The sequence below is a fragment of the Loxodonta africana genome, chromosome 2, assembly GCF_030014295.1.
Source record: "Loxodonta africana isolate mLoxAfr1 chromosome 2, mLoxAfr1.hap2, whole genome shotgun sequence".
Classification (NCBI taxonomy): domain Eukaryota; kingdom Metazoa; phylum Chordata; class Mammalia; order Proboscidea; family Elephantidae; genus Loxodonta; species Loxodonta africana.
The window spans coordinates 81,512,311-81,524,634 of record NC_087343.1 but is presented as its reverse complement, the minus strand read 5'-3'; the positions used below and the strand labels follow the sequence as shown (position 1 = coordinate 81,524,634).

At 37.4% G+C, this 12,324-nt stretch overlaps 1 protein-coding gene across 2 annotated transcripts in view; it reads right to left on the bottom strand.

Moving 5' to 3' along the window:
* Positions 1-5,187: 5,187 nt before the first annotated feature.
* Positions 5,188-12,324, bottom strand: part of AGGF1 (angiogenic factor with G-patch and FHA domains 1) — a 45,687-nt gene continuing 38,550 nt past the window's right edge. For both annotated transcript variants that reach the window (XM_064273387.1, XM_064273391.1), the window contains 3 exons: positions 10,830-10,957; positions 9,092-9,191; positions 5,188-7,329 (listed from right to left, as the gene is read on the bottom strand). In XM_064273387.1, the coding sequence (XP_064129457.1) occupies positions 7,129-7,329; positions 9,092-9,191; positions 10,830-10,957 (429 nt within the window). In that variant the 3' untranslated portion in view covers positions 5,188-7,128. The remainder of the gene's footprint in view (positions 7,330-9,091; positions 9,192-10,829; positions 10,958-12,324) is intronic.

Below are 12,324 nucleotides of genomic sequence, written 5' to 3'. Positions count from 1 at the left end.
TGCTAGAAGAATTTCAGAGAAGTCATTCTTAGTAGGCAGAAGACATTGTTTGCCTCCACGCACGTTAACTTTCCCCCGTGTCTGCTCCTTACCCTCCAGGAACTTAGGATTTTCATGTTCTTCATCAACTCCAATTTCCTGTTTGACCTGATTCATGCTGCATTCTTTTCTTACTTCAATAATACATTGCTCAGATTTAGAACTGCAAAACCAGAATGTATGAGCAGGCAGTCACTGTTAGTCTCAGGTAATGAGAGGGACGTATGTAAATCCGAGGGGCTGCAGCACCAAGGTTTTACTGTTGTATATCCAAGATGGTCAAGAACATGACTACAAATAAGTTTGAAGGCAGATGTCTGTAAGATTCCCCTAGAAAGGACTGGTCTATCAGACCCAGATCTGAAGACATTTTACGAAAACAAAAATTGCCACCACCCCCTCACCCTCAACTCCACCTGAGGAATTTTGGCTTTTGAAGAAACTTTGGAAAGAATATTGGACTAGTTTGGGACTAATATTCTTTTTGGGAATCTTCAAGGCCTTCATATGACTAAACCCAAACCAAATCTACTGCTGTCGAGTCGATTCCGACTCATAGTGACTTCATAGGGTTTCCAAGGCTCTAAGTATTTACAGAAGCCGATTGCTACATCTTTCTCCTGCAGAGCCGCTGTGGTTTTGAACCGCTGACCTTTTGGTTAGTAGTAGAGAGCTTTAAACACTGGACCACTACTTGGCCTTTATATTCCTCAAGTGTTTCTAAAACTAAATGTAGGCAGGGAAGCTTATCTATTTTTGTTCACTACTATATTTTTTTTATATCCCTAGTGGAAACCCTGGTGGCACAGTTGTTAAAAGCTATGGCTGCTAACCAAAAGGTCAGCAGTTCGGATCCCCCAGGCACTCCTTGGAAACCCTATGGGGCAGTTCTACTCCATCCTATAGGGTCGCTATGAGTCGGAATAGACTTGAGGGCAGTGGGTTTGGTTTTGGTTTTTATATTCCTAGCAGGTTCCTGGTGGTGCAAACGGTTTGCCCTTGAGTATTAACCTAAAGGTTGGTGGTTCAAACCCACCCAGTGGTACCACAGAAGAAAGGCCTGGCAATCTGTAACACATGGGGTTGCCATGAGTCAGGATCAACTTGACAGCAATGGGTTTGGCTTTTTTTTTTTTAATATTCCTAGTGCCTAGAAGGAGCCCTGGTGGCGCAGTGGTTAAGCACTCATCTGCTAACCAAAAGGCCAGTTCAAACCAACCAGCTGCTCTGTGGAAGAAAGATGTGGCAGTCTACTTCTGTAAAGGTTTATGGCTTTGGAAACCTTACGAGGGCAGTTCTACTCTGTCTACAGGGGTGCTGCTAGTTGGGATTGAGTTTGGTTTTCTGGTTCTAGTGCCTAGAACACTGTCTGGCCTGTGTCAAGTGCTTCGTGGCTATTTGCTGAATTAATGTATGCCATCAAAAGAGTCTTTATATAAAACCATGCAAAATCTAGTTTTTCTTGGGAGTTCTCTGTGTAGCTCCCCTACCTCAATGAGGTATTGAAAGCCAGGATTGGCCTAGTAGATCTCTCATTTCCAGATGGTACCATTTCCAAAGTCATGCAAAATCCACCCCTCCTTTGAGGATGATGAAGGTCAGCTATGATATGTTCTACCCTTTCTTACTAGCAACCATCTACCAATCACCTGCTAATTCTCTAATATTCATTAAGAAAGCCAGCTCCCAATTCATTCTTCTTGTCCATACCTACCTCCTATCACCACCTTTGTTCTGCAGATGACCCATCCAGTTTCTGGCCTCATTCCTTCCCCTACTTCACTTCGGTAATCACCACATCCACTCCAGGATTCTACTCCTACAACCACACCTTTGGTAGTTGTAGTTCAGTGTAATAACCATACTAATAATTGCTAAGATTTGAGGGCTTATTATGTGCCAGACACTGTGCTAAGTGCCACTCAGGCCTTATATCTTATTTAATCTTCCCAATGGCTCTACGAAGACACTGAGGTACAGAAGGATTTAAACACACTCAGCTCAGAAGGTATGTGAACCCAGGTGGGTCAGACTCTTCAGCCTGTGCTCTTAACCATCCTTTTGGGATGAAAAGAATCAAGATTTAAACCCTAGCTTTGACACATCTATCACACAGGCTTTCTGACCTTGAGCAAAATAAAAACCTGAGCCTCAGTTTTTTTAGTCATAATATACTGTCAGTACGTTAAGTGTCTTAGCAAAGTACCTAAGATACCACAAACATTTGTTTCATTCATTCCAACAACAAATGCTTGAGAATCTCCCAAACCTCCAACCCTGTGCTAAGTACCTCTAGAGATAGCAGTGAACGAGACATACAAAGTCCCTGCCTTCACAGATCCGATGCTACCTTTGAATCCCACACCCTACTCCCCCACTCTTACATACTGTTACGTCTACAATGCTTTTGCTCCACTCCTCCACTCCTTTGCCTAGTTAGTTATGACACATCCTTTAGATCTGTTACGGGGGTTTTCTTTGGGGATGCCTACTTTGTTCCCCTACACTAGACTGACTGCCTTTGATATATGTTCTTGAAAATCTGTATTTCTTTCATTTTGACTACTTGTATCAGTTCACAATTATACATTAATTAGTGTGATTAGTATAATTTTGTCGGTCTCTCCAGGTTCTTAAGTCTATGTTGGCAGGGACCTTGTCTTGTTTTGCTCACTACTGTATCCCTAGTATCTAGCACTGTGCCTGGCTTATACACCTATGGGCATGAAAGTGAAAGAGCAAGATGGGTTTAGGGATCTGCAAGTAGCTTGATGTGTATGGAGTTTTATGTGATTGAAGAAAAGAGAAGGAACTGAGGCTACACAGAGGATCTAAAGCAATGGCTTTCAAACTCTTTTGACCAAAATCCACAGTAAGAAACACACTTTATATCACTTTGACACACAAGCATATACATATGCATATATAACATAGGTTTTATATCCCAATACTTAACCAATAGTTCATATAATGCATTCTATTTTGCTTTCTAAATAAGTGACTCCAGTTCACTAAACTGCTATTATAACCCACTAATGGGTTGTGTACTACAGTTAGAACAGGAGGAGGAGGAGGAGGAGAACCACTTACATACAGTCATTCTTGTGTGTCATGCTCAGAAATTTGGATTTTACCTCTGAGACAATAAGGGATCCACTGAAGGATTTTACGCAAGGAAATGCCCTCATTAGATTGCTTTATAGCAAGATAACTGTGGCTGATTGAAAAGAGGCAGAGTAGAGGCTGGGAAATCTTGAGAATAGGTTGACATCTTTGAAGGTTTATTTCTCCTCCTCCTCCAGTGCGTGAGACTATTCTTATCAGGATACAGTTAGTTCTACCTTATTCATTTTAATGGCTATACAGCCTTACACGGTAGGGGATGCATCACAATTTAATCAAACCCCAGCCCCCAGTGATGGATAGTTAGGTTATCTGGTAGTTAACCTGCCCATTCAATATCCCTTTTGCCTTGCTCACTGAACCCTGATTTTGTTCCAGCCCCACGTCATGGTTCATGATTGGCTTAGGCCAACTGTGACCATCCTATCGTCTACTTTTTCAGCTTCCCTTGCAGCTATGAGTATAGCCCATTATCCAGTTTTGGCTCTGAGGAAAAGTCTGCTGTGAGAGCTTCTGAGTAAGTTTTTGCTTTCTTGATAGGAGAGAACACTGTTTTTGTTGCTCTCTTTCTCCTTTCTTCCTAATTTGGACATGAATGAAGTCACAGAAATCATTTTCCAACTACAAGGCCATATGCCAACACTTAGAATAATAAAGCAGAAAGGCAGAAGGAAAAGTCTGGGTCCTGATACACACTGACAGACTCATTTTAAACAATCCAAATATATTTCCACATTAAATTCTGAAAAAGTAAAATGCAATGATTTAGATCAAAGATTCAGATCAGAGATATAAGTGGTACCTTACAAAAAGAAGCAGCACACTTAGAATAAGATGTTGGGAAAAATACTTTCAACTGTTCCTGAGAACACCTTTAGGTGTTGGGTCCAGAAATACCTTCTTGCTCCCTGCCAAGAACATTCCTCTGTTCTGCAAGCTGATATGGTGATCTTTGTACACGGTCTCTGACACCTCTTGCTTTCTTCTCAGATTTTTATCTTGTTTTGCTTATTCTTTGAGGATATGCCAAATTAAGAAACAATCTTTTACATGAAAAGTTGGAAGGTTTTTTGAGTGAGCCATTACTTTTCTTAAGTTTACAGCTAGGATAAAGTAAAAACTGTTTCAAAACAGCTCAGGAAAAAAAAAGACTAAGTTCTCTTCTTTTTGAAGATAAGTGTTTCCTCCAGCTATTTAGTAGTAAGAAAACAATTTGTTATTTTACTGTAATGTTAATGGTTCCTTCTGTTCTCAATTTTGTCAACTTCTCAATATTCTGGCAAAAATGTGTTAGATTTCTCAAAATTCAGCAACTTCTTGTGTCACTTAAATCAAATATTCAAAAGCCATTAAATTAGTAAATTTATAACTGTGTGAATAAACTATCATTGAAAATAAGACACAGAACAATTTTATGCATAATCCAAATTGTACATAATTCAAATCTATGCTTCTCAACAATTAGAAGCAGCTCACATTTGTATTGCTTTTACAGTTTACACTGTGTTTCTATATACATTTTCTCATTTGCTATTTGAGACAGATATATGAGATATTATTCCTATTTTACAGATGTAAACAAATTATTCACTGCTTTTCTTTTTATACACTATATAGAGTAGCCCTGAGACATCAGATCTGCAAAGGATTTAGTAATGCAAATACCACATATATTTCAATTTTTATCACCATTCCCAGTTTCCCTTTTCTTAAGAAAACAATGAAAAAAAGCTTTCCCCAATCTCCCTGGTGATATAATGGTTAAGCTTTTGGCTGCTGACAAAAAGGTTGGTGGGGTTCAGAGCCACTGGGGCTCCATGGAAGACCTGGCGATCTACTCCCGTAAAGATTACAGCCTAGAAAACCCTATGAAAAAGAAACCCTGATGGGGCAGTTCTATTCTGTCACATGGGGTAGCTATGAGTCAAAATGGGCTGGAGGGTACCTAACAACAGCAATAATAAAAATGGTAAATATTAGAGACAGTTGTATGCCAACCCAATGAGTGAGCTCCACCAGACGCAAAATCTATTTTGGGGGTTATATATTATTATTTTGGGGGAGCCCTGGTGGTGCAGTAGTTAAGAACTCTGCTGCTAACCAAAAGGTTGGCAGTTTGAATCCACCAGCCACTCCCCGGAAACCCTATGGGGCAGTTCTACTCTGTCCTGTAGGGTCACTATGAGTCGGAATTGACTCAATGGCAATGGGTTTAGTTTTTTTTAGGGTTAGATTATCATGGGAGTTCCCAGGTGGTACAAATGATTAACACCCTCGGCCACTGATCTAAAGGTTGGAAGGTCAAGTCTACCTGGAGGTACCTCAAAAGAAAGGCCTGGCAATCTACTTCTAAAAAAAATCAACCATGGAAAACCCTATAGAGCAGAGCTCTACTCTGACACATATGCGGTCACCGTGACTTGGAGTTGACTCAACAGCAACTGGTTTTTGTTTTTTTTTTTAAATACATTATTAGCTATATAAGGGACCAGCACCAGACCAGAATCACATTCAGACTAGTGACAATGCAATAACTTTTTTCTATTTTAGAGAAAACAATGTAGGACATTTTTGTTGTCTCCAGTCCTGAGTGAGTGAGTGTGTGTGTTCAGATATGTAGGTATCCAGGAAGAATACAGAAAAAGACCTTTTCCTTTTCCTCACTCTTTATTCCTAAGGACTCTAAACTTTAGCTGGAAATCCCAAAAGGTAGTACCTTTCTTTCTGAATTATCTACCCTACTGTACAATTTTTTTCACCAGGATTTTCCATTTCTTATTTTTAAATTTTGTAGCTATTTCTTTATAATAGATGGGGGAGCTATAACTTCTGTTCACTCTCAGAAAAGGGACAGTTCCAGCGTTAGTTACCAGCAAAAAGCTGAGAGAAGGCTGAGCAGAAGCAAAGAGAATAGTGATAACTGGCAGAGCAGTGACACCTGTACCCAGAAGGCTGCACTGCAGTTCTCCAGTATCTGAGGTTATCCTTCTGCCAATTTAAAGAGGGAAATTCTGGCTGGTTATAAGTTCAAAACAGACCAATGTATTTAAATCCTTGCTTCAATGAATCACTCTTTTTGATGTTATAATACTGTTTTTATTGCGTTTGAGTATATCTGCAATAAATATCTTGAGTTTGAGGCCCTGGTTGGCTAATCCGTTTGCACTAGCAATCAGATTTCTCTGGTACAACTCCATTGCCAGCAATGGGATTTATCAAAACTACGAATGCCAGCACACTGAGTATTTTAATACTGTACTATTCAGTTTTTCATCTCTAAAGTTCTCATTAGCTACGAAACACACCAAAAGTAAATGCTTGATATATAGTACAAGTTAATCGATTCTTCACAGAAGAAAACAATAAAAAGCTAATTTCCTACAACATGTCACCTGTTCATTAAGTCTTCAATGGTATTACTTAGGCTATATTTCAAGGATAATGAAGTCTGTGTACCACTACCCATATTTTCTCAATGTTTTTATCTAGTTTCTAAAGGAATAAACAAGGATGCACATGGTTAAAACTTTTTTATAAACTTCTCATGTTTCTTTTGCTGTGCATCTTAGAATAATGAATATATGGACATAGGACAAATGTACAAAGACAAATGTACATTCAGGTCATCAGTGGTTATATAGATCCTGCTTTTATGGTATTTGCTTATATGGGGAATGTAAATGACTAGATAACACAGTTTGATAAGCTCATCTGCGCCCTGTGAACTTTAGTCCACTATAGCATAACTTGATTCAGTCACTATTTATTTGTTTAAAAAATGGTTTTTAAAAGCTGCAAAGTTTACCAACATAACTAAACCATACTTTATTACACACTTTTGAGTCCTGAGGGAGTAAATTATGACATAGTTCCCTGGTGCCACTGATGCTTTTGTAGGGGAAAGTTCTGCAATAAAGAGTTTCCAAACTCTTTTTAAATGCCTGAATTTTGTTCTCTGATTGAGCTTCACTCTGTACTCCCTTTTACCCAAGGCATGGATCCTGAAGCATCTTTTTGAGGCTTAGTTTCTGGGAAGTTTTCAGCAAACCTCTCTCGTGCTTTGTCCCAGTTCTTTTTGCTCTTGTTTTGGAGAAGGTGAACATCTTCAACTGAGGATGCTTTCCCTGTCCCCAAGCCTGCATGTGTCCGCCGAAGCTGAAGCTGAATCTGTTACCAAAAGTTGAGCAGAAAATGTATTTTAGAGTCTAAACACACTTACATCTACTGCATTCTACTTTTAATGATAATTCTTTGATTTATTAGAGATTGATGAAGGAAAAAAAAAAAACTCTAAACCTGTCAAATGCATCAAATACATACAGGAGGGTGCATCGTACATGTTGTTTAAACTCATTTTTCTACATTATCCTGCCTGTCAATAAGTACAGCTGACTCTACAAAAAACAGGGCTCCTTAAATAGCAATCACCAAATTTCACTGAAGTACTACAGAACGTATCACCACACTCTAATCAGAAGTAAAGGCAATGGAAATACTTAAACCTACTGTCCTATCCTCACTTAAGTAAGTGAACAGGTAGGTTAAACATTAAGAATCATAAAGAGAACATGATTGTTTGTTTTCATAATCAAGAGGATGACTTCTCATTATTTTGGAACATTGAAAGTTACCACTTGTTGAGTGCCTCATGCATGTTAGGCACCATGCTAGGGGCTTCATAATCATGTCATCCCTGAAAAAGTAGTTCTTATTATCCCCATTTTGCATAAGAAAACCGAAGTTTGAAACTGCCCAAAGTCACACTGAGATTAAGTGATAAAGTATATATTCTAACCTAGATCTGACTATAAAGCTCATATTCTTCCATTGTATCTCAATGAAAATGAGAAAATTGACATTTTACCAACACCAATTCATCCATTATTTCTTTAAGAAGGAAGTAATTATGAAGAGAGGTTTTTAAGTCATACTACTTTTAAAGGTTTTTATGGAAGAAAATTTGGACCTACTATGAATTATGGTACCATGAAATTAAACCACTGTATTGTTTTCCAGGGCAGTGGTGGTTCAATGGTAGAATTCTTGCCTTTCATGTGGAAGAACCAGGTTCAACTGCCAGCCAGTGCACCTCAGGCACAGCCACCACCTGTCAGTGGAGGCTTACAGGTTTCTGTGATGCTGAACAGGTCTCAACAGAACTTCCAGACTAACATGGCTAGAAAAAAAGGCCTGGTGATCTACTTCCAAAAACCTACCAAGGAAAACCCTATGGATCACAATGGCCAAAACTCTAACCCATTATGGGAATGGTGCTGGACTGGGAAGCATTTTGTGCCTCTGTGCATGGAGTCACCATGAGTCTGCGGCCTACTCTATAGCAGCTACAACATTGTTTTCCAGACATCAGTCTCTATATTGCTTTTTATATGTTCTGACTCTTGAACCTAACCGATTCTCCAGTTAATACAGAATCTGCCTATTTGTAAATTAACACTGTGACTGTTCTTGCAATGTTTAGTATCAGGCACAGTAAGGAAGTCATTAAAAACAACTAAGACATAGATGAAATTTTGGCTCAGAAAAAAGCCCTTATTATCTATTATCCTAGCTTCAGAGCCTTGGTGGCGCAGTGGTTAAGATCTCAGGCTGCTAACCAAAGGTAGGCCGTATGAATCCACCAGCTGCTCCTTGGAAACCCTGTGGGGCAGTTCTACCGTCATACAGGGTTGCTATGAGTTGGAATCAACTTGACGGCAACTGGTTTTATCCTAGCCTCAATGTAGAAAAAAGCTTAAAAAAAAAGACTTCTTAAAAACAAAAGACAAAAAGATATATTTGGTAATTGTAAATTTCATGAAGGTAGTAATCATGTTTCTTTTTGCTTGCTCCTACATTCCTAGCACCTAAGACAGTAAATGTCTACTCTAAGTGAATAAAAATAAAACAAACAAAAAAATGGAAGTCTTACCGGAGTTTTCATTCCTCCACCATCCTTCCCTAGGCCCTCTCCTTTTTTCCAACCCATCTTCTCCAACATCTTCCGACCTTTGTTGCTATCAGTAATTTCACTTTAAGAAAAAATTAAGACAGCTGATTTATTTTAAAAGACCATTTAGATGACATTTATAATACATTAATAAATCTAACTGTTAGGCATTACCTAATAAAGTTGAAGATACATAAATGTTATTCCACTCCTAAATATATACCTAACAGAAAAGCATGCACATGTGCATCAAAAGATACATATAAGAATGTTCTTGCAGCAGTAACAACAACAGCCACAAACTGGCAACAATCCACATGTCCATCAATGATAAAATGGATACATAAATTGTGATGTATTCATTCAACAGAACATTATATAGCAATGATAATATACCTAACGAAATGGTGACCAAAAGAATATAGATACAAAATGAATACTGAAATATTCCATTTATTTAAAATGTAGAAATAAGTGAAATTAATTTATTGCTATTGAAGTCTGAGTAGTGGTTACCTTTGAAGAGGAGAGAGGGACAGTTAGTGACAAGAAGGGGGCACAAGGAGAGTAAGCTTCTGGGGTACTGATAATTTTATGGAAGCAACTGGCCGTGTCTTTCTCCTAGGAACACTGGGTGGGTCTGAACCGCCAAACTTTCAGTTAGCAGTCAACCACACTTTACTGTTTGTGTCACCAGTCAAACATAATAAAAAAGTTAAAATAAAAACTCTTTGTCCTATGTGTTCAAGCTCTTCTAATTTAAGGGTATTTTAATTTTACATCTTATCACTGTCTTTCCAGTTCTACAAAATTTGTTAAATTAGCTCTTTAATAACAATAAACCAAATAATGTCAGGCCAATGTCTTTCATTTTTTGTCTTCTAATTTAACTCATAAGCAATCTTCATATTCTCCAACAAAAATTTTAAAAAATAGTAAAGAAGAAGTCATGTTGCTTAGTGTAGCTAACTTATATTTCATCAAATCTGACTCCATCAATTGTAAGATACACCACTATATTATGTACCACTAAGAAAAAACTGCTACATTTATAATACTCCTTCAATTTCATGGACGTTAAAATGTTTAAAAGTAGTAGTATACCTTAAAAATAAGTGACATATGATAATCAAAATTTTGTAATTAGTTATCTGTTCTGTATGACAGATTTAAATTTTAAAGAAATCCAGAATTAACATTCTGAAAAAGAAAAAAAAATTAGCCAATGTATGATTAAATGCAAAAATATGGTCACTGTATAGGCCTCAAGATCACATTATCACTTTAACTATTTTATCCAGAGAAAAGAACTAAATCAAAAAAAGATAAATGAGAAAAACAGTATTTAGGGTCACCAAAAGTATTTGAGTATTATAAAAGCATACCAATTGCTTACTATCTTAGCTTTCTAGACAATTTGGTATATAAATGTACGCTCAGTCCGCTGAGTGATCAGAATGTTAGGTATATGTATATGTGTGTTTAAGTTAAGTGCACACACATATATGCTCACCAATTTTCTAGGAAATAGCAGAATTCTAGTATTAGAAAAAAAAATATTAGAGGGAGGTGTAAATAAACTTAGTGTTTCCATGCTCTCAACCATTCATTTAAAGGCTACATATCAGAATATACAGTCTTGTAAATCAGAGATTACTTTATGAATGTGTTTACACAGTGGAACACACAATGTTTCAAGCCATTGTAATTTCATACTTACGAATGAACAGATGCAGGGGCATCGTCTCTTTGGAAAGGTCCTTCACTTCCAATCTGTTCTCTACGTTTTCCAGCTCTATCTTTATATTTTGGATTCTTCAGTGCCTTTTCATCTTCATAGTCTGTATTCTTTATAAACACAGAATATTCATCAAGGAAAAGAAAGCTGATGAATAAAAATGTAACTTCTGTACATCTGGCATCATTAACAAATATGGTTCAATGTGGCTTCTACAAACAATTAAACAAGCCGTAACACAGAATACTTATGTTATTAAATGTTATTTTTTTCTACGTTTTAAAATTTTAATATTTCAAGTTGTATCACAACATACATTTAATTGTAAGAAGAAAATATTGTGAAATTTAGTATATTTTGACTTAATGCTGTGTACTCATTTTCTCATATAAACTATGGGTACTCGAAGAAATACGTAGAAGTCCTGGGGTTGAAAAAAAATCTATTTCACTTTTTCTCTAAAGAAACTAGAAGTCCCAAAGAACCTAAAGTAGTTTTATACTGGAAAAATATAGAAAGTCTTTAACGAACAAGGCAAAAAAAAAAAAATCCTGGCAGTGATAATAACTTCTCTGCTGCAATACAGCTCCGTTTATATAGACACTTAACAAATATTTACTAAGAGTGTGTTAAACTTCATGCCAGGTGTTGGAATGCAAAGAAATTTATCATCCAGGAGGGAAGACACGCACGATCTTTGACATGATACAGTATGCCTAAGTCAACAATAAAGATATACCCAAGGTGTGGCTGTAGCACAAATGAAACCAACCAAACTAATCCCACTGCCTTAAGAGTCGATTTTGACTCATAATGACCCTATAAAACAGAGTAGAACTGCCCCATACAGTTCCAAGGCTATAAATCTTCACAGGTGCAGACTGCCACATCTTTTTCCCCAGAGTGGCTAGTGGGTTTGAACTGCTGACCTTTTGGTTAGCAGCCAAGTGTTTTTAACCTTTGTGCCACCAGGGCTTCTTGGCGCAAAAAAGGAGTCAATTCAGCCGGGGGCTTCAGGCAAGGCTTTCCTTCCCCTTTGCTATTACTTGATCTTTATGTAAAAAGTATGTACAATATTCATCCAGAGATGCCAACAACTGGTAGAGCAATTCGAGGGAAGTACAACATCAGTTTTTACTTAACACTTTTACAAGGAAGAAAAATATAGAACCCTGATGGCTTTTCCCCCCTGAAAGTTATCTAAAAATTTCGTTAAAATTTTTGAGAAAACATTTTATCATCTCCTTACATATCTTGTATTTTCCTCCCAAACTGGCCCATTCTGACACTTTTCCTATTATGTTTTCTCTTATTATAATACTAACAATGAAAAGTACTACTTTGCAGAAAAATGCCATTTAGCAGCATCTTCTTTTCCTTCATCTTCATGAAGTGGAAAAGGCACTGGAGAAATACACTTAAGACCTAGATTCTATATTTAGTTTTGTCATGTAGTAGTGAGCTTTAGTTTCTCAAA